The sequence below is a fragment of the Empidonax traillii genome, unplaced genomic scaffold, assembly GCF_003031625.1.
Source record: "Empidonax traillii isolate 1590-97213 ecotype Southwest subspecies unplaced genomic scaffold, ASM303162v1 scaffold223:size1722714, whole genome shotgun sequence".
Classification (NCBI taxonomy): Eukaryota; Metazoa; Chordata; class Aves; order Passeriformes; family Tyrannidae; genus Empidonax; species Empidonax traillii.
The window spans coordinates 1,282,566-1,306,781 of NW_020955416.1; the positions used below are offsets into that span (position 1 = coordinate 1,282,566).

Below are 24,216 nucleotides of genomic sequence, written 5' to 3' on the forward strand. Positions count from 1 at the left end.
TGCTAGAACTATCTTGGTTATGTCCAGCTCTCAAACTGGAACTCCCAGTAGAGTTGGTTGAAGCAAGAGAAGGAACTTGGAAGTAATTTCACCAGAAATATATTATGTTGCTTTTCCCCAAAATATCAATGTTGTCAACTCAGTGTAGTTAATGGTAGTAAAAGTCTTGTGTTCTCTGTGTTGGAAGATGGGGGTCCTTGTTTTCTGTGGGTAAGTTGAGCTTTTGCTGACCTGAGTGAACCAGACCTGTCATTTTTATTCAGGCAAAGCTCCCATTCAGAAGAGTTTGCCTCAGTAGGGTTTGACCCAGTTTTACTGTGCTTGTTTAAACCTCCCATTCTCTGTACCACCTGGCTGTCCATCCTCATGCACCTTCACGTTGTCTGTCTTTCTGCTCAGTAGAATTCAGCTTATTAATTTGTTGAATGAAAAAGGTGAGCATTTGGTGTATCTGCCTCAGACCATTTTTCCCCTTCTCCTAGAAGCTTTTCCTAATGCACTTGTCAGTGTGTGTTGCATTGCTTTGAATCCAAGAGACTTCCTTCAGTCACAGTAGGAAGGAAATCACTGTTGTAGACATGACAAAGGTGGATGTGGCCAGCCATGCAGCAAACACAGCTTAAAAAAAAAAAAAAGGTAGAAAAGACAGAGAGATTTGTGGGTCAACTGTATTTCATGAGAGAAAGGAGTCAGTGGAGTAGGTTTCTTTGATGTGGCTGCAGAAAAACATTCAGATGAACCTGTCCCTTTTAACTGCTGCAGAAGGTAAGAAAATTATTTGCCTTATTGAAATTATTTCATTTATATCAACTATAATAGAATAATTTTGTTCAGGAAATGAAATTCCTTCTAACATTCTCTAATCCTTTTATCAGTTGTATCTAGTCATGCAGGGCTGATGCAATATTCTCTTGCCAACTTGGCATTTCTTTTGTGCTCCGTGCCTTTTGACAATGGTCAACAATATCTTCATGTAAAAATTGTCTGAAATGTTACAGGACAGAAGGATGCCTTTGATGGACTGTCTTCCATTTTAAAATGGGCATTTCATGTTAGGCTTTATATACCAAATAAGAATGTTTTGCAAACTGAAAAGAATCGAGTGTCCTATGAAAATGGGTCTGTTGACAGGGAAAATTACTTCTTGAAAGGCAGTCTCAGAATATACTTGGAAGCTGAAGCAGAATTAGCCTTTGTGAGAATTGATTTTAATCTTGGACTTCAGAATGCATTAGGGATTTTTCCCACGCTTTGAGATGAAAGAGATTGGAAAGGACTAAAATAAAAAAAAGACTTTTCTTGTTGCTGAAATAAAAGCACATCCTCCTTTAAAGACATCATTATGCTGTTAATGAAATTATCTGCAGTAATTTCAAAAACATCTTTATTCAAACTGATAAATAATGTAAATCTGTAATAGCCACATATGTAAGAGCCCCAAACAATACTAGACTTTGCACTCCTAATGATTTTTTTTGACCATCACAATACTGTGTATTAAGGTTTTTTACTGTTGTCAGTTCTCTTGTTTTAAGGAACAGTGGCAGGGCCTGCATTTTCTTGCCTACAATCCATTTGGAGCCTCTAAAGAAGGAATTTTCAGCTTTGTTTGTATTAGTATAGAGAAGTCCTGGGGTTTCCTCTTCACTCTTGTTGACGCATTTTGCTTTTGCAGGGTCCTTGAATAAGTATAACCCACAGCTGGAAGGAGAACCTCTCCTTTGGCACATCCTCCTTCTCTGTGCTCTGCTTCTGACCATATCAGCCTTCCCTTTTTTCTCCACCATGTCCCAGTTCCAGCAGAAGAGGTGGCAAGTGTGTCAGCTCATTCTGCTCTTGCCCTCAGTAATACCTGGGCTGGTGTGAGGACACCATGCAGAGGAGCAGGAATTGCAGTTTTGAACCTTCTTGGGCTTAGGAGGGAGTTGATTCCTGGTGTCTTGCCCTCTTAGCCGTGGGCTCACCCCCTGTAACTTGCTTTGTACAAACCGTGAGACCCCTCAAATCTGTTACCAAATTTTGTAGGGGCTTCTGTGGAGAAGAAATCCACTTTTTTTGCATTGCAAGTGGATCAAGGTTGCTACTTCCCTGCAGCCTTGCTGCTGGCTCTTGCTACTAGAGAGAATTGGGAAGCTTAGGCACAGCCCTATGTTTAGCATTCCCTGTTGCAGTGCTCTGCAGACTGTCCTGCTCAGCAGTATCAGCTTCCCAGCTTATCTTTCCACACCTACATCCTGTAATAATGCATAAACCCCTGAATCTGGGATTTGGATTCCACTCCAAGAGTGAAGCAGGTAAACTGTGAGTGAGTTGGGCATTGTTTATACCCTGACAGAAACAGTGAGAGTGGTTTTCTTAAGCCACGTTCTGTGGGTGGTGTTTGTGTGTGCAGGTACACCAGCTTCCCTTCGCTCCTGGACAGCCTCGGGGGCTGGCACCAACCTTAAACACAGACAGTGTCTCTTTGCAGAACTGTGATACATGCAGGAGCTACCAATACTGCCATGGATTGCTAATTTTCCTTCCTTTTTGAGGGTGTTTGGAGCCTGGGTTGCTCCTGCAGCATTCCTTTCCCAGGTGGAAGTGGTCCATGTCATCACAGGATACTTGCTTTCTCTTGCCGTAGAAAGCAGAGGATGCTTTTTTAAAGACACAGACATTGTCTTGTCATGCTGTGCTATAAAAAGAAACTTAAAACTTACTGTTGTTTGCCAGGAAGAATCTCAGAGCTCTTCTGGATGGAATTGTTTGGATCCAAGTTGCTTTCCCAGATTGGGTAATGGCAGTTAGAGCAGCATTCACGAGCCATCTTGTTTGGGGTCACACACAGATCTGGTTCATATCTGTTATTGTGCCTTGCTTTCCGACTCCATGTTCTGGATCTGAGAGTGAAAGTTTTGGAGGCTCTGGGGAAATTCTCTAAGGTACAATTGTCTGGAGGAAGACCAGGGGACACCAAGCATCGACTTGTTCCTGAAGCTGATAGGAAATGCATTGGAATAGCTGCAGGTGCTTGAGGCACACCATGAATGCAGTGTTCATCAAACTGCCACTGAGAATGGACTTGAATGTCTTTGTCTAGCCGGAGATGTTTAGTTTTTTCATAGCTTTATGCATGATGAGAGGTCACTTCAGCCTACATGAGGCTCTCAGGTCTCCCCTCTAGGTTTGTATACACGGATCAGGTGATAGGCCGGTCCTTTTCATTGGGTAGTATTATTTTCCTTTGTCTTGCAAAAAAACAACTCAAGCTCCCCCTCCCTGTAGCTGTCAGTAGCTGGTCCTGAGACGAATATGTGATTTTCTGCAGTGCTACAGTGATGGATGAATAAAGCTGTCATTCCAAAGTATTAGCAAACACCAAGGTGAGAGCTAGTTCACCCATGGAAATATGACACAACAGCATAAAATACAGGACTAACAGAGACTGCCGTGAGCAGCTTTGTGTGGTCTTTGTCGGGGAAAAAAAAGTAGCTATTTGGGGAAGGGTTTTTATGGTTGCTTAAATGTTACTTCTTTACAGTGGGGAATTTTGAAATAGATACAATGAAAAATAAAGCCACCATTGGCCCAAGTCTAAGCTGATTTTCTTTTTAATTAAGGGACTTTTTAAATTTGACATTTCCAAAGTTTTATGTGATGACTGGGAGGTTTTTATTACAGTCAGTCAGGTATAATATAGTTGTGACCTGTGGTCTGTGTGCAGTGTTTTCCTCTAAATAATGTGTGTACTTTTTGAGATTCCCTCCCTGCAGTGGTTGGTTTACAATGTTTGCAAAGCCAGGAGGAAGTGCCTCAGATGTGGCCCACGTGTTAAAATGCATGGCTGGCTCATTCCTCCATCCTGCATTCCCCGCAGCCTGGCTGGTGTCATCCACCCTGCAGCATGACACAGTGTTGGTAGGGCATGTGTCCATCCTGTCTGGTGTTTTCTGTGTCTTTCTGTCTGTCCTGCAGCGTTTGTCTGTGTGTGTCTGTTTGTAGATGAAGGGGCGGAGGATAAGGTGGGACTGCTCCAGCACTGCCCGGGCCGTGGGCCTGCTGCCAGCAGGGAGTGGTGTAAACACCTGGCCCCCTCCATTTCGGTGTCTGTGCCCAGTGATGAGCCCTACAATTCCGATGAGGAGTACTATGACCACCCTTTGTTCAGCTCGGAGTGGACTGGCTCTAGTACACGTCCCAGTGCCACGGTGAAGAGCACAGAGGTCTTGTTGGGCCATGATGAAGGTGAACTGAGCATGGTCCCATTTGGTTCCTCTTCCCCTCTACCCACCTGCCATCCATTCCATTCTCTATGTCCCTGGGATTGCTGCCTTCTGGGGAGGGAAACCTGGAGGTATTTTCTCCCCACATGGAAGTGACGCCTCTCAAAGAGTCTCTTCATGTCAAGGTAAAGCTGCAGCATGAACAGTGAGTGCAGCTTTGGGGTCAGTGTAACCATGGTCCCTGCTTAAATCAGGGCTCTGGTTCTCCAAACCTGGCTTATAGCAAAAGGAAAAGGAGCAGCCAGTTCAAAGAAGTGAAAGGTAATTTTTTCTTTGTGCCAGAGAAATACTGCCAAAATCAATGTGCAAACTAGGCCAAAAGATGGTTACTGGAGGTAAGTCAGTTGTTAAAACAATGGAGAAAAAACCCCCACATCTGTACCAAAGATAGCTGTGGAAGGTCTTTAATCCTCTAGCAGGCAAAGTAAGTAAGTTTTACCTCAGTGTACACAGGTGATTTCAGCCAGTATTGGGTCATGTTTGATTTCCACTTGTTTTGTGGACACAGCCCCTTAGCATTGTGCCAGCTGACTGCAAACAAGGAGGAAAAAAAGGTTTACTCTCTCTCTCTATCTCCTTTTTCTATGGCCTGAGCACATCAGTAAGTAGTATTTTATTAGTAGGGGTTACATAAAAGTGAAATGGCTTTTGAGGAATTAAGGGAGAATATTTCAGTGACTAACAGAAAAACTGACTTCTTCAAGGCAAAATAGATGATGTTTGATTTCACAGCATTTGACTGACTCAATCTTGGGACACAGGACAATGTAGCCTAATAACTGCAACACCACCAGTGAGAGATCAGTGCTAATAACCGAAGTTTGTTGATGTCAGCATGTGTGCCTGAAGCTCGGGGAGATAGAAAATTGCTGTAGCTGGAGTGCCTGTACCTGTATTAGAGCACTCCTGGCCTGCTTAATTCATAGACATCTTCCTTACCAGTCATGTGCCTCTGGAGAAAGTGCAAGGTCTCAGACTGTGTCAGGGAGGAAAAAAAAAAGAGAATGAGCTGGATCATCAGTAGAAAGATAGTCATCATGAAACAGCCCCCCTCACTTGCTGCCTGTAGGCTGGCAGTCTGCTTGGCATAAGAGTCTGCTGCACAAAGGGAGAATGCAGGATTCCTTCGCTAAGTCAGGGATAACTTTCTAGTTTGAGTAGTTATTTTTGATCGTGTAGCATTGGGTGAAGTGTCTCAGGAAATGGAGGCGTACACTTGGAATAGCTTAAGAGTAAAATGAGAGGCTTTCCCTAACATTTTTTAATTGAAAGGGATGCACATACAAAACATAAAATTGGAAAAAGAAAAGTAAAGGAAATCATTCAAGTCAGGGCCTCTTACAGCTGGAGACCTGCTGTCCTGCCAGGCTGCTTTTACAGTCTGCTCACATGTAAATAGCCCTGTAACGCTCAGGCATCGGTCCAGGTTTGATTCTGAATCTTCTGGCTTCTGTTCATTTAAGATATTGTATCTAATCCTAATTATTTTATATGTTATTAATATTGTGTTGTTCTTTACATAATGATATTTTCTCAGACTCAACTAGTGTTTGTGCTCCTTAAATCGCTCTTCAAAGGCCACAGTTGAAATGGATGATTGATTGTCTGCTCTTCGCTGGGGCAATCTCAGGAGAAAAATCAAGCCCTTGTAAAGTGGTTTTATTTTAATCTGCAGCCACTTCCAGATTCGGGAGCACTTCGTTCTGAGTCTGATTCTGCACAGTACTTCATCATAGGACACACTTTAAACCTGGGAGGTCATCAGGTTGCCTGCAGCCTGGCTGCTGGTCAAGTGTTTAACTGTGTTGCTGAATCAAAGGTTTCACATTGAATCCTGACTTCTTATCAGGGAGAATGCTAATAGTGGATAGTAATTTTGTCTGAGAAGCAATTGCAGGAGTACAGTTCCAGAATGGAGACTTTTCTAATCGTTATTCTGCCATGGCACAAGTAGAGACTGTTCTTGAAACTATTCCACTGATTGTACCAGCCGGTAGGATGAGTGATATATTTTAGAGATTCAGATGAACAAATAGTTACATTGAATTCATTGGTTTCTTTGACTTAATTGGTGATGAGGGACTAGTGGGGCAACAGCAAAGGAAATGAAGAGTCCTTTTGTTAAAATGGTGATTTTCACATATAGATTTCAGATGTCAACTTAAGGGAGAACTTGTTTGTAAACCTGTTCAGTGTAGAAATATTTGCTGAAATCTTGCAAAAACCATTAGTTACCAGCCATGCACAAGGCCCGTTAAGGCTCTGGAAGTGCTCAGAATTTTGCCAAAGATTCACTTGCTGGCTTGTAGCAGTCAGTATTGCCAAGGTCAGTGGGAAGAAATCAGTGCCTTATACCTTCCTCCACCCCAGCTGAATGTCTTGTACTGGATTTGACAGCACATTTAGCAAAAAAAAAAATCAGTGTACTTTGAATCATTGATGCATTGGTGTTTTCAGAGCCATCCATCATTCAGTACCATCTCCATTTGCAATGGCTGTTTGATCCACAGTCATCTTTGGGAGAGGTGTATCTCTAAAACACTTTCAGCTCTCCTCTTACAGCATAAACATGCTTCTTTGGGGGAGACAGGCTTTCAGTTTGGTTTTTTCCCTAAGGAAAATTCAGTTCCATGGTGACTAAATGGACTGGGTGCTAGCAGTCGTTTGACACACTTAAATCCAAAATGTTGAGCTGAAAGTGTTCAGTAAAAGCAGTCCTGCTCAGCTGTGTGCCTGGTGTTTACTGTTGGTGTTGATGTCACCTCCTTTTCCATCCCCAAGAAGGAGAACCGGTAAAAAGTCCAATGCCTGTGGAAGCCAAACCTGCTGCTCTTCCTGGGAAGCGAATGGGGAAAGGGCACGGGCCCACTGAGCCTTCGGAGCAGGCAAAGGGCCTCTGGCAGGGTCGGCCGGATTCTGGTTCCGAGGCCAAAGTGTGCCCTGAAGACAAAGTGCCAAGTGTGGCATCCAGCAGGGCCAGTGTAACTGTTGTGGTGGGAACACCCCTGAAAGACACATCCCCTTCCTCTGCTGAGGAAGGTGTGTCCTCCTGAGCTTTGCATGTGTTTGCTGCTGGGTGAATCCTCCTCCAGCTTTCTCCAGTGCTTTCCGAGGCTGCTTCATTTTCTGTTTTTCCCATTTATGGTACGACTGCTCTTGTTATTATGCTTGAAGAGTGTGTAGCAGATAGCAAGGTTGCATAGGTGCTGTATGACAACATGATCTCCCACCGCTGCGGCTGATTCCTGGTTTTTTACTTTGCCATGATGAAATGTGCTTTGCAGCTGAGCTGATTCCTCTGCGTAAGCCTTTTTTGCCCATCTCAGATGTGTTTGCCAGTCACATTGCTAATCTGTGTTTATTTTTTTTTTTCTCCTTTTGGTGCAGAGATTCATCTGCGTTTCTTTTAAACAGCAGATTTATTGCCTTTGACTATGACATAAAGATGCTTAAACTGTAGAAATCTTTTCATTTGCAGCGTGCAGGTTTTTTGTTTGGTTGTTTCGGGTTGTTTGTGTGCGCTTCAGTGCATTCTGGTTTAGCTTCCTTAAAGCTATTGCTTCTTATGTCATACCCTTGCCATTCACTGAGTCCACCCCTCCTCTCCTCAGTCATTGCTAGAACTCTGATTTTTTTGTGTCTTACCTTATTACAAATGTTTAACCCTGCTGCAGTGCCCTTCTTAGGAAAAACTTCCATCACTTCCACCGGGACGTTTGCCTTCAAAGTCAAAGTTAGAATTGGGTGCGCTGGGTGAAGTTCTGATCCGCTCTCTGAACAAAATATTTGCTGCAACAGTCTTTCAGTACATAAGAACTAGGCTTCAGGATTTCCCTTTTCATGGTTTTTCTCTTCAGCCAGTGCAACGAGGTTCAAAGACATCTTGTGTGGAGTGGTGATGTACCCACTGCCTCCCTGGCTGAGAAATGCTGCATTTGGGAGCCTGGTGTTCTGTCTGGCCCAGCTGGAGAACACTGGATTCCTTTGGCAGTCACAGTGTGTTTAGATACCATTGGTGTTGTTCATTTGCACTGCAGTAAGAGGCACAGTAGGATACACAGAGAAAAGCAGCGTCCAGCTATTTAATTCCTGTGAAACAAAGACCACATCAGCCCAGTGGCCGTGTCTTTGTACCTCATAGGGTTTTCAAGTCAGTCACCAAACATAAAAAGATAAAGGAGCAAAATTACTGTAGTTGTAGACTTCTGGTTTGGCCACCTGTGGAGTTCAGAATGGCAGTTGCTTTTTAGATCCAATATGAACATATGCAAGTATTTAAAGAATTACCAATACTTGGATGCTAATTGTTCTTTAAAAAATCAGGTTAATCAGAGCAGTGGCTCCATAGACTCCAATGGCTCCATGGACTTCAAATCAGACCGGAGGAAATTCAGAATCAGCCCAATGCTAGTTGTAATAAGCTTTAGAAAAAAAAATCATAAAATTTTTATTTTGCAGATTATTGCCAAAAGATCTGCCACATTCTGCAGTCTCTCTCTTCATATTTTCAATGATAGGAAGATTTCAGTGTGATAGGAATCGTTATTTTCCGTAGGATATTGAAAAAGGATCAACCTATTAATGATTAACAGAGTGTATATTAAAAAAAACTTTACTAGGTTTTACTTTCTGAAAATATAGTGACAGAGTATAAGAGTAGCATTTTTAGTTTCAAATTAGCTTAATTAGGATTAATCAAGTATTTTTTGACTTCAGTTACAGCTGTAGTTGACTGGCCATTTTGAAGGCCAGACCTTTAACATCTGGGTCTATTAATAGATCTATTGCTGATTTACACAGGGTGGTCTCATGACAGCAGCGAGATTTTTGTCATTTGCCAAACAGTTTAGACTGCACGTAGAAGAAAAATGCCAAAAAGATACAGAAATGTATAAATAAGTATGTTTTAAATATCAGGAACACACAAATATGCTATTGATTCAGTTAAAGTTGCAGACTTTACTAATGCAAAACTAAGAGAAAGCTACAGAGCCCAGCACAGCTACCAATGACGTGGGGATTATTTGTGGCTTTGCTGTTGTATACAAATCATGAAGATGAAGAATTCCCATGAAATCATCTCATTTCAGTGGTCACATTTATATGTGTAAAACTCACATATTCACTATAATACCTCATGTATTGAAAGAACACTAGGATTTAACACCCTAAAGCAGATTTCTAGGTGGATGGCCTTGCTGCATGTTTGCATCTTTCTTCCTCTCCATTCCATCATTCATACCAAGGTGTTGTAAGCCACGTGACTTGCCTGCCTGTAAGTGCTTTAAATAATATTGTTATAAAACCCAAACAAACTACTTCAGATTTACTTGCAGCCACGAAGATGGAATTCCGTGTCCAGGAGGGCACACGCCCTTTCGCAGCAGGACCATTAGACACAAAGCAACACGAATCTGGGAAAGACAGTAAGACTGTTGAGCAAACTAAATATGATGCCTTAGTTCCACAACCAGCAAAAGCAGAGGCTGTAGATAAAAAGGAACCAGAGAGCAAAGACAAAGAAAAAATGCCTTCACCTCCGTCAGAAAAGATCTTGGAAACTGATTCACAGAAGAAGGGGGAAGCCAGTTTTGCAGAACCTGCCGGCAAACCTCCTGCTCCTCAAGAACAAAAGGACTTGCCATCTCAGCTGCTTAAAGGGAGCAGGGCAGAAGAAAGGACTGCAGGTGTGCCCTCATCAACCGACCAGGTTATGTCTAGCAAATTTCAAGATGACTTTAAAGATGTCCAAGGTGTCACCATCAGCCGTGGCGAAAGTTCTCTATTGCTACCAGAACAGAAGGCAGAAGCAGCTAAAAGTGAACTTCCTTCAGGCCCATCTCCTGCTGTCCCCCAGGAGCTTTCGCTCAAAGACGCCTTCAAAGCAAAACAGGAGCCCAATGACCAACTGTTTGCCAGAGACCTCAGTAAAGACGAACAGATCCACAGAGACAGGACGTTAGCTCTGCAAGAAGTCTCAGCACTCACTGTAGATGGCCTGAAAACGCCAAGCACCCCGAAAATCCCCCCGTGGGGGGAGGAAAAGGACATGACCAAGGATGAGAGCGATGAGGAAGAAAGGTACGACTTCTACGATAAAGGTGAGGCTCAAATATTAGATGATGGTAAATTAACCACAAAACCTGAAGTTAAGACTATTTCCCTAGACAAAGCGGACTTTCAAAATGATACTTTCAAAACAGAAAAAGAAAAGGACCAAAGTGGGCTCCCAGCAACAATAGACATGAAAAAGGAGGCACAGCCAAGCACACAGCTACTCCCAGACAAGTTAAGCCATGAACAGACTCTTGAGAAAACAGTAGAGCACTCTGATACCACTCAGTTATCTGGAGTAATAGAGAAAGCCCCTGAGGCACCAGGTTTAACCACTGAAAAGACTTCCAGTCTTGAAGAAAAAGATGTTAAAAAAGATGCCAAGGAGGATAAGACAAGTGTTTCAGCTCCTCATCAAATGAAAGAGGAGGAGGATCGTTCAGGAATGTCAAAGTACTTTGAAACCTCTGCTCTGAAAGAGGAAGCCTTCAAAGCAGATGGTCTGAAACAAGGCAGTGATTACTATGAGCTAAGTGACACTAAAGAGAGTATATATGAGCCTTATCAGAGAGGTCATCTAATACCAGAAGATGAAGAGGAGGAGGAGGAGGAATTACAGACAGAACTAAATCAGCAGCAGTCTGTGCGTGCTCACGAAATGGGGTACAGTACCCTGGCCCAGAGCTATACACCAGACACATCCGAAGAACCCAGCTCCCCAACAGAGAGAATGTTCACTATTGACCCCAAAGTCTATGGGGACAAGAGAGAACTTCACAGTAAAAATAAAGACGATCTAACTCTGAGCAGGAGTTTGGGACTTGGGGGGAGATCTGCAATTGAACAGAGAAGCATGTCTATTAACCTGCCCATGTCTTGCCTGGATTCAATAGCTCTAGGATTTAGCTTTGGTCGTGCACATGATCTTTCTCCCCTGGCTTCAGATATTCTAACTAACACTAGTGGAAGTATGGATGAAGGTGATGACTACTTGCCAGCAACCACACCAGCAGTGGAGAAGGCCCCCTGCTTCCCCATTGATAGTAGAGAGGAAGATGAGCACATCGCAGAGGAAAAAGCAACACCAGAAGAAAAGGTTCAGCCCGAAACCTCGGCTGAATCATCTTTCCAGGCCAAAGATTATTACAAAAATGGGGCTGTCCTGGCTCCTGACCTGCCTGAAATGTTAGACTTGGCAGGGACAAGGTCTAGATTAGCCTCTGTGAGTGCAGATGCTGAGGTGGCGCAGAAGAAGCCAGTTCCTTCTGACACTATTGTGGAAGACAGCAGCGCAGCCCTGCCACCTGTGACAGATGAAAACCACGTGATTCTAAAAGCTGAAAGTCAGCTGGAAGACTTGGGCTACTGTGTTTTCAACAAGTACACAGTCCCACTCCCTTCTCCAGTTCAGGACAGTGAGAATTTAACGAGTGAAACCTGTCCCTTCTACGAAGGCACAGATGAAAAGCTGAGACGTGGCTTGGCTCCCGACCTGTCTTTAGTAGAAGTGAAGCTGGCGGCCGCTGAGAAATCCAAAGAAGAATTCCTTGGTGAAAAGGACTTAGGTCAGCGTGATGAGTCCGTTCTGGTGAGAGACTTTGAGCAGGAGAAAAAAGAGAAGCTAGATACTGTGCTAGAAAGAAGTGAATATCAAGTTGACTCCAAGGAAGTCTGTGCCATTAAAGGAGCAGAGCCAGAGAAGACAAGAGCTGAGGCAATGTCAGAAAGGAAAGAAGAAAGTGTGGCTGGTAAAGTTCATTTACCTGGTGATACCATGTATGACAGAATATCTGCTTCAGAGATAGCAATAGAAAAGGACTCTGTTTCTTTGTTGAGAGACAAAGAGAAGACTCTTAGTGTTGTTCCTGAAATAGCTGAGACAGAAGCTGCAATTAAACCAGATTACAATGCTATAAAGCACGATATGGAAGTAGCTGCAAGGAGAGCTGACCAAGAAAATCAGAGTCAGTTAGATGCTAAGATTGGTGAGGTTGTTTCCCTCCCTTCAGGGAAGGACAAAGCCTCTGTTAAAAGAGCAGAGGCTGAACCCAAAGACGCTCAACAGAAAGATGAGACCATGTTCTCCAGAGAAGCAAAGGATGCAGATGTACTTTCCAAGACCGAGCCTAGTTATATGAAGGACGGCACCAAACTGTCAGAAACAGAAATTAAGGAAAAAGTTACTAAGCCCGATCTGGTACATCAAGAGGCAGTTGATAAAGAGGAGTCTTACGAATCTAGTGGAGAGCATGACCAAGCCCAAGAAGGTTTGAATGGGGAATCTGTGAAACCAGAGGATGTCAAAGCAGAACCTCCAAAACCTCCAGTTTCTGGGGAAGAGATGCCTGCAGAGTTACCAGCAAAGGAGACTTGTATGGAGCAGCTCCTTTCCAAGGCTGAACAGCTCCGGGAAGAGCCTGCTGAGATTCAGATGGACAGCATACCACAGCCTGCAGAAGGAACTGAAAAGATTCCTGATACAGCTGTGAAACCTATGGAAACCCAAAAGCTGCTGCCGTGTGAAGTGGCAGCTGGGGCCACAAAGGGGGAAGAACTCGAGGAAGAAGAGATGGAAGTAGAGCAAAAAGGAAAAGAAGAGGATAAACAGCATCTTGTATCAGAAATGCCTCCAGGCTTTGGGCAGCCTGCTGCTGAAGAAATGCTAGCCAAGGGTGGCCCAGAAGCACTGCCTGAACTGAAAGGCATTATTGAATCGGTGGTGACAGTGGAGGATGACTTTATCACAGTGGTGCAGACAACAGTTGATGAGGGCGAATCTGCTTCTCACAGTGTGCGCTTTGCTGCTACTCAGCAGGAAGACATCGAAACAGGAGACTCCCAGGCTGAAGAGGAGCTGGAGGTTGAAGAAGTGGAAATTGAGCCCAAGGAGGGCTCCCCAGAGGCTCCTGCTTCACCCCAGAGAGAAGAAATCCTGCTCACCGACTACAAGACAGAGATGTGTGATGATTACAAAGATGAAACAACAATTGATGACTCCGTCATGGACACAGACAGTCTCTGGGCAGACACTCAAGGTGTGCATTATCCTTTCTGTTTTGTCTGTTTAATATTTTTGCTTCCAAATCATAGTGATTGAAAAGCAAAATTATTACAGTTATAATAGTAATCTCAGCATGTTTCAGAAAAATGGTAAAATAGTCTGCCTTTTTTTATTGAATGTCTGCTCTGTCAACTATTTTTTCCCTGCTCCACCACAGTATTGTTAACATTTGTTACTAATCTTTTGTTTGTTGTTACAATTTGCTCTGATCCTACAGATGATGATAGGAGCATCATGACTGAACAGTTAGAGACTGTTCCTAAAGAGGAGAAGGCAGAGAGAGAATTGCGAAGACCATCTCTCGATAAGCATAAAAAAGAGAAACCTTTTAAAACTGGGAGAGGCAGGATTTCTACTCCTGAAAGGAAAATAGCTAAAAAGGAACCTAGCACACTCTCCAGAGATGAAGTGAGAAGGAAAAAAGGTTCATATACCACTCCCTTTTATAGTATTTTTTTTAATTTGTTTTATTTTCTTACTATTTTACGGTTACTCTCTTGTAGATGATGTGCACCGTAACGGTATTAATGGTGGTGTTTTTTAATGAGATGCTGTACAAATATACGAGAAGCCACGTGCAAGGCTCACTGCTCCATTGGTCCTGTTCCCTTATAGACATCCCCTCTGACCCCCGGGTAATGCATCTGAGTTCATGCACTGGCACTTCCCCTCCTGCCACGTGGCCCGCAGTGACAGCGGCGCGTTGGGTCGGGGCTGTGGAGCGGTAGGCCTGCCTCTTGATGTGTCATGATGAAACTGTTTGCTGGGTTGTTTCCTGATTCTGTGTTTTTGTGTTCTTTTTGTCCGTAGCAGTGTATAAGAAAGCTGAACTTGCTAAAAAAACTGAAGTTCAGGCCCACTCTCCCTCCAGGAAAATCATTTTAAAACCTGCTATCAAATATACTAGACCAACTCATCTCTCCTGTGTTAAACGGAAGCAGACAGGTGACTGCGTTCTGTTCAGTTATGCAATGTGGCTGGCAAACATAGACATTTTCTTTTGTAAATCTCATGGCTGTAGCAGCTTCTCTATTTTTTTTTTTTTTCCTCTGAGAATATAAATCTTCACAAATAGTTGGTTGCTTTGGTTTGGCTTTTTTGGTTGGTTTTTTTTTTGGTTTTTTTTTTTAGTGTTTTGTACCATTTTTTCTTCTTTCTTTCCTGGCATTTGTTTGTTTATTTGGTGGAGGCCATGATCATGTATGCTTGTCATTGCTTGGGCCTCCAAGTGCTGTTGTTGTAACTTGGCATCGTGCTTAGAGTGTGGTGTTCTAGGAATCTCTACTCATCATTTTATTCTTTTTTTTTTTTTTTTAATGACTTGTTTTTCTTGTGGGAAAGTGTTGACAGCTTAAACCATGGTATGCATTTCCATTATTTTGCTTTTTTACTCTCATGCATAATAAGAAGTGTTTTAGACTTCTATTCTTGCTGATTGATGTTCTCTGCATTGACAATTCCCAATCTGATGTTTGTGCTGTACAGTCAAAATCCACAGGGGGAGTCCAGCCACGTGCAGCATGGAGCTGAGAGAGAAGAAATCTGGGCTCATACTACGAAATGCATTCCAAGCAAAAATCTTAATATTTGGTAGAGGAAGATGAAAGGAAGAAACAAATGATTCCTGTTACAACTCGATAGGTGTATCATTATTTGGAGGACCAAAAGATCTCTTTCGGCATTTTCTTCATATTATTCATTGTTCCTGTGAATTCAGGGTGGAAGGATGAATATCTGGACTTATTTGGTGATCTTAAAAAAAATGCCCAGCTAAAAGAGGCCAGGTTTTCTGTCATGTAACACAAACACATGCTGCAGTGGGTGTTTGAGTGAAACCAGGGCTATTAAGAACGGTGCAGAACTGCACAGGCCTCTTCTCATGGCTTAGAAATGAACAGGAGGATTTATTACACGTCCTGTGGTTAAACAGAGCAGTACCAAAAGTGTTCTTAGGAAGTCATTCCCATCTAGTTTTACACCACTGAGTCACTCCTGTTCTAAATGTAGACCAGATTCAGCAGGGAGGTCTGACTAGTGAAAATACAATAAGACATGCAAGGTATAAGATAGGCAGATATTTCTTAAGAGGATATGCTGATAAGAAGTTATGCAAGGGTAGGTTTAGTGTCAAGCCTCAGCTGTGTGAAGGTTGTGTTGTCTACTGGTTGTCTTTCATTACAGAATATGCTGAGTTGGAAGGGACCCACAAGGATCATCAAGTCCAGCTCTTAGCCCTGCACAGGACCATCCCCAAGAGTCACACCATGTGCCTGAGAGAGTCATCCAAATGCTTCTTGAACTCAGACAGGCTTGGTGCTGTGCCCACTGCCCTGGAGAGCCTGTTCAGTGCTCAGCCACCCTCTGGGGGAGGAACCTCTTTCCAATAATCCAACCTCAGCCTCCCCTGACACAATTTCAGGCCATTCCCTCAGGTCCTGTCACTGATCACGACAGAGCAGAGATCAGTGCCTGCCCCTCCTCTGCCCCTCATGAGGAAGTTGTAACTGCAATGAGGTTTCCCCTCAATCTCCTCTTCTCCAGCTGAACAGACCAAGTGCCCTCAGCCACTGCTCATACAGCTTCACCTCAAGGCCCTTCACCATCTTTATTTGGATGCTCTCTAATAGCTGAATATTTTTCTTATATTACAGTGACCAGAACTGCCACAATATTCCAGGTGAGGCTGCCCCAGTGCAGAGCAGAGCAGGACAATCCCCTTCCCCGAAAGGCTGGTGATGCTTTGCCTGATCCTCCCCAGGACAGGGTTGGCCCTCCTGGCTGCCAGGGCACTGCTGACTCGTGGCCAACTGGCCATCGACCAGGACCCCAGGTCCCTTTCCTTGGTACTGCTTTCCAGCAGCTCATTCCCCAGTCTATCTGTATATCCTTTGTACATCCAACATCCATTGCCCCATCCCAGGTGCAGAATCCGTCACTTCCCCTTGTTGAACTTCCTCTGGTTGGTGACTGCCCAGCCCTCTAATTTGTCAAGGTCTCCCTGCAGGCCCTTCCTGCCTTCGAGGGAGTCAACAGCTCCTCCCAACTTTGTGTCATCTGCAAACCTGCTCAGTGTCCCTTCCAGTCCTGCATCCAAGTCATTTGTGAAGATATTGAAGAGCATGTCACTTGACCTTGCTTCCACTGGGCATACACCTTCCCTTTTTGCCTTATTTCCAAGAGAAGATCTCTGTTTAGCCAAGCCAGCCTTCTGCCTCTCCTGGTTGACTTCTGATATTTGGGAATTGCTGCTCCTGTGCCCTCAGGAGGTGATGCTTGAAAAGTGACCAGCACTGATGCACCCCAGCACGTGCAAAAACATTTTCCCAGGGGATCTTATTAATTCCCTGAGCAGCCTCAGATATGCTCTCCTCATGTCCAGAGTTGAGGTTTTGCTGACACTTTTCCTCCTGTCAGCAGAGATTTTAAACTTAATCACTTCATGGTCGCTGTGGCCAGGACAGCCACTAATCTGTGCTCTGCTCACGAGATCCGCTCTCTTGACACGCAGCAGATCAAGGAGGGCATCTTTCTTTCTAGTCAGCTTCCCTAAGGCACCACACCTCACTCTTGTGGCTGGATCTGGTTCTTTTACTTTCCCCTCTCAGGAGAAATGGAGTGAGGGAAGGAAAGGCTGGTCCATGCCCCTCTGCACTGCGCTGATGGCTCCTCCTCGGTTTGCAGTCTCTGGGCTCTCCTAACTTTTGCTCTGGACCAGAACTACCCAAGAGTGAGGAACATACAAAAAGATTAAAACAACCCTTCTTGCTTTCTCTCCCTGTTCGCTGAAGCACAGCTTGAAAGCTCAGAAGTCACGACCCATAATTCACATATTCCTTCAAAAGCCCCAGGGAGTTCAATAAGCTGTGGAAATGGGGGGAAAATAATGCAGGCTTTTTAGTGTTCTCAACTTCATCTAGACCTCTACAGCCATGTGGTCACGCTGTTTTGCCCTCAAGTATTTTACCACTTCCTCCTCTGAATTACTCTGGCCCATAGCATCCTGGAGAGGCCTGAGTCATACAAATGGACTGGCATAAGGAAATCTGTGCCTTAAATGTGCGCTGCCTGGCAACAGTCAGAGCTTTTTCTCTCTCACTCCGATACACAGTAAAGCAGATATATTGGTCAAAATGAAAAATACGATACAAAAAAATACCTTCCCATCCCTTTAAATCCTGAGGTAGAAAGCAACCAAAATGATGGACATATAAAACTAATGTGGCTTGAGCTTTGAGGTTTGAGCTCTAAAGCAGAAGAACTTGACCCGTGCTACAAAGTGAACAAAAATATCTCTTAGAATGTTTCAGCATCCTCATTGTTGCTGGAAAATTTACAGTATCCATTATTTTCTTCTACCTCACATTTTTGTGCTTCCTGATGGCACTTGAGGGGAAGCCATGAGAAAGAGTGCAAAGCTGTGTGATACTCCAAGAGTGCAGGTGGCCCATATGTTAACTTGTGTATGCCTGAGCTTATCCCTGACCTTGTATCCCTGTCATTCAGCTCTTTCCAGGATCTGCAATCTAGAAGGACATTGTCTCTCTCCCATTTTCCTTTTTTCTAAAATCTTGCACCATTTCTTGAAGCCAGTTTTGACTGTCAGTGCTTCCTATTTGGAGTGGTCTTGTCAGCTTTAGTGACCCCTGGATAGTGCAGCCCCCCCAAAGTCACTTGGCAGTGTAGTCTATAGAGCTTTGAGTGTATGGCAGTCAGTTAAAACCTCCATGTTGCATTTATTGTGACTAAAATGAAACATGTCCAATTATAAGATACAAATGTCTACCAAAAAAAGTTGATACTTGCTTTTATTTTCTGTGTAGGGGCCCAAAAAATTACATCTTTCCCCTAATGCCCCTCAGCACCAGAAAAAAAGAAATTCCCATGTCACTGGTAAGCACTGGCAAATGCCAGTAACTTAGATCAACATATCCACGAGGGAGGGGCTGCTTTTTGAGAGGCTCATCCTTGACATTTGAAAAAGAAACTGCATGGCCAGTCCTGAGGAAAGAGTTGTGGAGTCTTTGCCTTTCCTGGTTTGCCCATGAGGGAAACCCCAGGCTGGGTTGTTTGGTCAGAGGGTGTGAAACGCCACTGCAGCTGTGCCATCAGAGGAGTGGTGTTGATGGCACGGCCAGGACGGTGACCTGGCTGTGACACACTCCTCTGCTCCTTGTCTTCAGTTCTGGGGTCACACCCCTGAGGTAAAACGTGTTTGGTTTGTATTTAAGCAAGAAGGCGCGTAGAGATCTTGAGTTCAGGTGGTGAAGTTGTGGTGCTTTCAGGTACATCAGCACAAGCAACACAGCTCTTCCTTCCACTTCATAGTGGCGACTGGTTAGTGTTAAATGCGAGGGGAAGGAGGAAAGAAGCTCTTTGCGATTATTTAATTAGAGAAGAGATGCAAAACAGACCCAAACCAGCAGTAAGGGATGTCATAAAGTGTGACGTGGAAGGGCTGCGTTGTTTATCCCTGTTACAAATTCAGAAGAGCTGAAGTGCACAGTTATATATTCTTTTCCTCCTCACAGGTTTTCTCTCCTACTCCTCGATTTTTTAAGAGTGTATATATATATTTAGAGGGCAGAACTAGAGCAGCAAGTGTGACAGAAAACCAGGGGTAATCTCATTACACCTGGGAACAACATTGGAAAAGGAAAAAATTAACCCGACCTGTCCTGTATGAGCCATTAGGGTTGGTTTTAGAGTTGGAAAACAGTTGGGTTCAAAGCAGAAGGTTGTCATTTGTGATGGCTGTCCTTGCTTCTGTGTTTACCAAGGGCATCCTGGCACAGGTGCCAGATGATTTCACATCCAGTTTTTGTGTGGTGCATCACTTCCTGAGTGGCAGCACTGGGGTGAAGTTAATAACCTGCTTTCCAAACAGCTGCCCCATTCAAAAACTTGAGATGGAATCTTAAGTCAAAAAGAGAAATCCTACCTCCAACCTCGTTGTATCAGATAAATGAAATACTGAATCGACATACTTGATGTCCCAGATATAAATTGGATTTCAAAAGTCTGGGGGCTTAGTTGACCTTGTTGACACAACTAGGATGATAATTCAGCAGTGAATTTCTCTCTTTCCATTAGGAATGTTGGCTAATATTTTAGAGGCCTCTCTTAGAATTTTAGTTTTGGATGACTTGGAGGTGCCTGATTTTCAGAGGACGGTCCTGAAAATCAGGATGCAAAGTTGTCTGAGGATCAACCTTCACACCAGAGACTCTTTTAGCTGTCAGCTATTTCCTGAACTTTTTTCTTTTAGTTTCTAGACTTTAGGGAACATGAATACAAAATTTCAATTTGTTTGAAACATGTAGAATACCATTTTACCTCTAGTAAGATGAATACAGGAAATTACTAAGTACATTTCTGCATACAGTTCACTGAAAGTAATTCACAAAATACTTGCTTTGCACACTAGTTCCAAGGCATTTAATTGTTCTAACAAGTGTACTAAATAGAAATGCTTCTTATTATTGTTTTTAACTGTCAAGTCTTTCTTTGGGTTTCTCAGCAGCAGGTGGTGAAACAAACCAGGCTCCTGGTGTATTTAAACAAGCAAAGGAAAAACTCTCAGTGAGTAAAATCATCTTATTGTTCATCTTTATAACCTCCTTTTGTCCTTATTTCACTTTTTGTGTGTGTGTGTGTTAATTCAGTAAGTAATTGTGTGTGCCATTTTAAATTGGTTTGCCTTATTCATTCTTCATTGAAAAGGGTAATTAAAACCAGCTTTCCTGAATAACCTCTGAAGCACAGTAGTAGCTGGTGACAGTTTGCAGATCCGTGGGGGCCACACAGACTCCAAACTGCAGGAGTTGGAGTCTGATCAGCATTTTGAGCCACGTCATCCTGTGGGATCAGCTGTGTACCTTGGCCGTTTCTGCAGTGCCCAACCTGTATTGCAGCCTCGTTCGATTCCTGTGAAGGGAGAAATCCTCCTCCAGGACTCGCTCTGTGTCTTCTGATGCACCATTCCATAGCCAGGAGTTCTGCAGAGGCCATGCCTGTGTGGAAGTCAGTGGCAGCAGAATTTACAAGTGATTCAGTGCTTTGAGAGTGGCCATTTCCTGGGCTGCTGATTGCTGCCTGTGTTCTATCTAACCTGAGTTTCGTGCCTTGCCTCCAGCTGCTTTACAGCCTGTTCTGCCCTCTTTGCCTGGCACTCCTCAGCAAATGCTGCCTTACTCTGTGCTGGCCCTGCACTCTTTCTGTCCCATCAATCCAAAATCCCCAGGAAATCACCCTCCATACACCCTCCCCTGTGCAAATACTTTTTCTGTGACACTGACACATGCTAATTCACATCTGCAGCACAATACTTTGTCATTGTCAGCCATCATTAAAAAGTAAGAAGTTCCTTAGGATTCCTCTAAATTTCCTAATATATTTCCCAGTGTATTCCTTGTCTGATTTGTTTCACCCGTTAAAACAGATTGTCAGTTCTTTGGGGAACAGAAAGCTCTGTCACATGAAGTGCTGCACACTGTGAATTGTAAGAAATGGTTAGAGTGCTGAGAGCAGCACAAGGCTTTGGAGGAGCCTTGGTTTTTCAGGTCTGACCCATTTCAGACCCATAACTGGGAAACTGTTGGAGCTTCTTTACAAGTACAATAAGAAATACCTGGGGGGGTTTCTGAGCTGAGTCAACAGGATGTTTTATTACTGTCTTTTCTTAGGGGATGATCAAGACACAAGAGAGTCAATACTTGCCCATTTTCAATCCTCGTGGAGTGCTCTAAGCATAAGCACTGCAAAATCATTCTGTGCAATGATCATTCTATACACCTTTCTTTTTCCTGCCCCTCGTGTTTTAGCAAAGATTAGAAGTCTGTCCCCTGCTTATCTGTTCTCCCTGTTCTCTCACCTCTCTGATTGCTGCACTCACACAACTCTTGGACATTTTCTCCTCTGTGCCTTGTCTTTGTCTCTGCTTTTATAAAGACCTCTCCCTTTTTTTGTTTTTCTCTTTTCTTTGGGATTTTCAGCTTGTATGTCCTTCAAGTGCAGCCTTTTCCTCTCCACTGGTAATGTTGGATCATCCAACCCAGTCAGTTTTGTTGTGCATGTTCAGACTGCAGTTCTCACACTGCTTTGCAGAACAAATTCAGGGAAGGCTGAGCAGTTCCATCTGCTGGAAGGAGCTGTGTACCTGCAGTTCACAGCAAGATGATGAAAACACTCGTCCTTATGTCAGGAGCACCTCTGAAATAAAGTGAGGGTTCTGCATCTCCACTTCAGCAACCCATGAGTTTCAGTCAGGGTTACACAGATCTTGTTGGGCAGCCGGCCCTTCCAGTAACAAAGGTGATGGGCTGCTAACAGAAGCAGCATTGTGGGCAAAGCACAGGCAGGGACTGAGATGTGGTTTCTTTGCTTGTTCTACCAGCTTTGGTAGAACATGTTACTTAAGTCTGGTTGGGCCAGATTCTGTCACTGTGACTGATGCTAAGAAGTGCCTTGCTCCCTAGATAACATGAGGGGGATCTAGACTGTGCACTGACTCAAGGTCATGCCTTTTCCCCAGCTGTTCCACTGGCAGATCTCAGTGTCATCCACCTTTAGCATGCCAAATAGATCCAGGTATTCACGGAGAACGCTGTGCCATATGAGTGAAAAGGATGATGTCTCTACACTGGGACTAAAATCTTAGCCTGTAAGAGTTTCCCAACCTCATTTCAGGGGAAACGTGTTGCATGACCCACAAATTGAACAAGGCAGAAACCACTGAATGACCAAGTGGACCTGAGACTGTGCATGCTTAGTTACATCTCCAGTTAAGAAAGCCATCTGAAAAGTGTTCACAGAATGTCTGCTTCTTGGGGCCACCCAGCACAGATACACTGCTCCCACAGAGCTTCAGCGTAACAAACACCAGTGGGTTTGTAAATAAGGTCCAAAGTTTCACAGGTGGATGAGACCCATAAATTGAACTGTGACAAACCCAGTTGAAGTCTAGAGAAGCCTTTGATGTGACAGGAACACATATTCCACAGTTTCTGTGTAAAATAATTTGCTGGTTTTATTCTGTTTATTTTCAAACAGTAAAATATGTATTGAAAGAGGCATAAATATGTCAGAAAACTCATTCTAGGAATAAATTCTTGGTAGTAAAAGCACTTCCATCCTTTGAACTAATTCCTTGTCGTGCTACTTGCTATGGATGATGGCATCCAATAGAACTCCTCTCAGCTGTGTTGTAGGACTGGAATTGTTTGTTAGGCAGTTCTGCAGCTTTTAATCATGTGGGTGATGTCATGGATGACATTCAGCACACTAGTCTCAATTTGACATAGGTTGGGTATGTGGCTTAAGCCAGAGGCCTGCCAGGGCTGGACTGCCCATTCTTTTCACATTTTCTAATAAAGACAAGAAGCAACTCATACACCTTTTCTGATCATTGAGAAAGTCTAGGGGATGGACTTAGATCAAATGCCAAGTTTTCTGTGGCTCAAATTCTGTACAAATCCCAGTATGACTTGCTCATTGGGATTGTTCATATGTGTAATTTCATGTTAGTATGACTAAAGAGAGAATCAAGACTACCAAGGTAACACCCAAGCAATTGTTCTTTGTAGTATCAGTTGTATCAGTGGGAGAGAAAAAAAGTGTTGCTTAAGCAAGTAGTCCAGTTCTGTTTCGAGGGAATTCCTTTTTGTAATGCAGTTAAGTGCTCCTAATTGTCAACAAAGATTTTCTGTCTGTCCTGTTGGGTTTTAATTGTTCCTTCAATGGGATGTTGTTATTCAGAAACAAACAAGAATCTGTTCACAATGACATTTCACGTCAGCCTTTCAACCACGTAAGGTTTCCTGATGCCAGGACTCCACACTGTCACTACAGATTTATGGATTTCTGTGGAGTGACACCAAATGCACAGAATGCAGGATCTGAAGTGCAGGAGGGATTTTGCCTGTACACAGTGGCACGAGAAGCAATACTGTCTTGTCCTCTTGCTGTTGTGGGAATGTAACTGTTAGAACTTTTAAGATTCCCACTGTTTTATTCCTGACCGTAACCTGGAGGGATACATTTCAAATGCACAGCTTTAAAGGACTAGGATCTCTTGGTGCTCCTGTAGGTTTGCCCTTGTTTCTAATGCAGCCAACCAGCAGTTGTACCAGTTAAATGTAACTCCTGGCACTGGTTTTGTCCTATTAACACAAGACCAAAATAGCATCCGGAGAAAAAGGCACTTCCTCGACTCAGTAACTCAGACCCAGATGGCTTCAGTAAACAATACAAAACTGAAAATTCCATGCAAGTCAGATCTGCATAGACACATTACCAGACACAGGAAAAGTATTAATTCATAGCTCGACTTTTTATTTTTGGTCCATGTTGTGTGCATTTTCCTTTTGTCTAGCTTCATGTTGTGTTTTCTTTTGTTTGTTTTCTCATGACTAGACTGCTTCTTTGTCAAAGATTCCTGCCTCAAAGTCTAGAGCAAAGTCATTGCTTCCTCCAAGACCCAGCTCAGCTTGCTCATTAACCACTAAAAGGGCCACTATTCTCGATACAGACAGTTACTTTGTTCAGCCCTCCTCAGCAGGCCCAAGAGACTCAAAAACAGATGCTAAGGTAAGGTAGCAGAGTTTGGAGAGAGAGGTCGGAGATTGTAGGTAAACTCCATGGATCATATTTTCTACCCACTGAATTTGAGTAATTCTTTGTGAAGCTTACGTGGGATTACTTACATCCAGTGGCAGGAAAACTGATTATCAGGCTACAAGACCTGTGCTAGAAAATGGATAAAATCGAAGGAGATTCATCAGAGGAAACAGAAGTGACAAAAGTTATAACTAGAAAGACATATCCTCTTTCTGTGGATGA

At 43.5% G+C, this 24,216-nt stretch overlaps 1 protein-coding gene across 27 annotated transcripts in view; it reads left to right on the top strand.

The window, feature by feature from the left end:
* Positions 1 to 24,216, top strand: part of MAP2 (microtubule associated protein 2) — a 99,824-nt gene that overhangs the window by 52,582 nt on the left and 23,026 nt on the right. For 7 of the 27 annotated variants that reach the window (XM_027887843.1, XM_027887852.1, XM_027887847.1 and 4 more), the window contains exons 5-10: positions 7,047 to 7,304; positions 9,602 to 13,354; positions 13,598 to 13,804; positions 14,191 to 14,325; positions 19,898 to 19,959; positions 23,791 to 23,964. In XM_027887843.1, the coding sequence (XP_027743644.1) occupies positions 7,047 to 7,304; positions 9,602 to 13,354; positions 13,598 to 13,804; positions 14,191 to 14,325; positions 19,898 to 19,959; positions 23,791 to 23,964 (4,589 nt within the window). Of the gene's footprint in view, positions 1 to 7,046; positions 7,305 to 9,589; positions 13,355 to 13,597; positions 13,805 to 14,190; positions 14,326 to 19,897; positions 19,960 to 23,790; positions 23,965 to 24,086; positions 24,117 to 24,216 lie in introns of those variants that run through there. The other 20 variants (XM_027887857.1, XM_027887858.1, XM_027887860.1 and 17 more) reach the window with 13 other exon arrangements.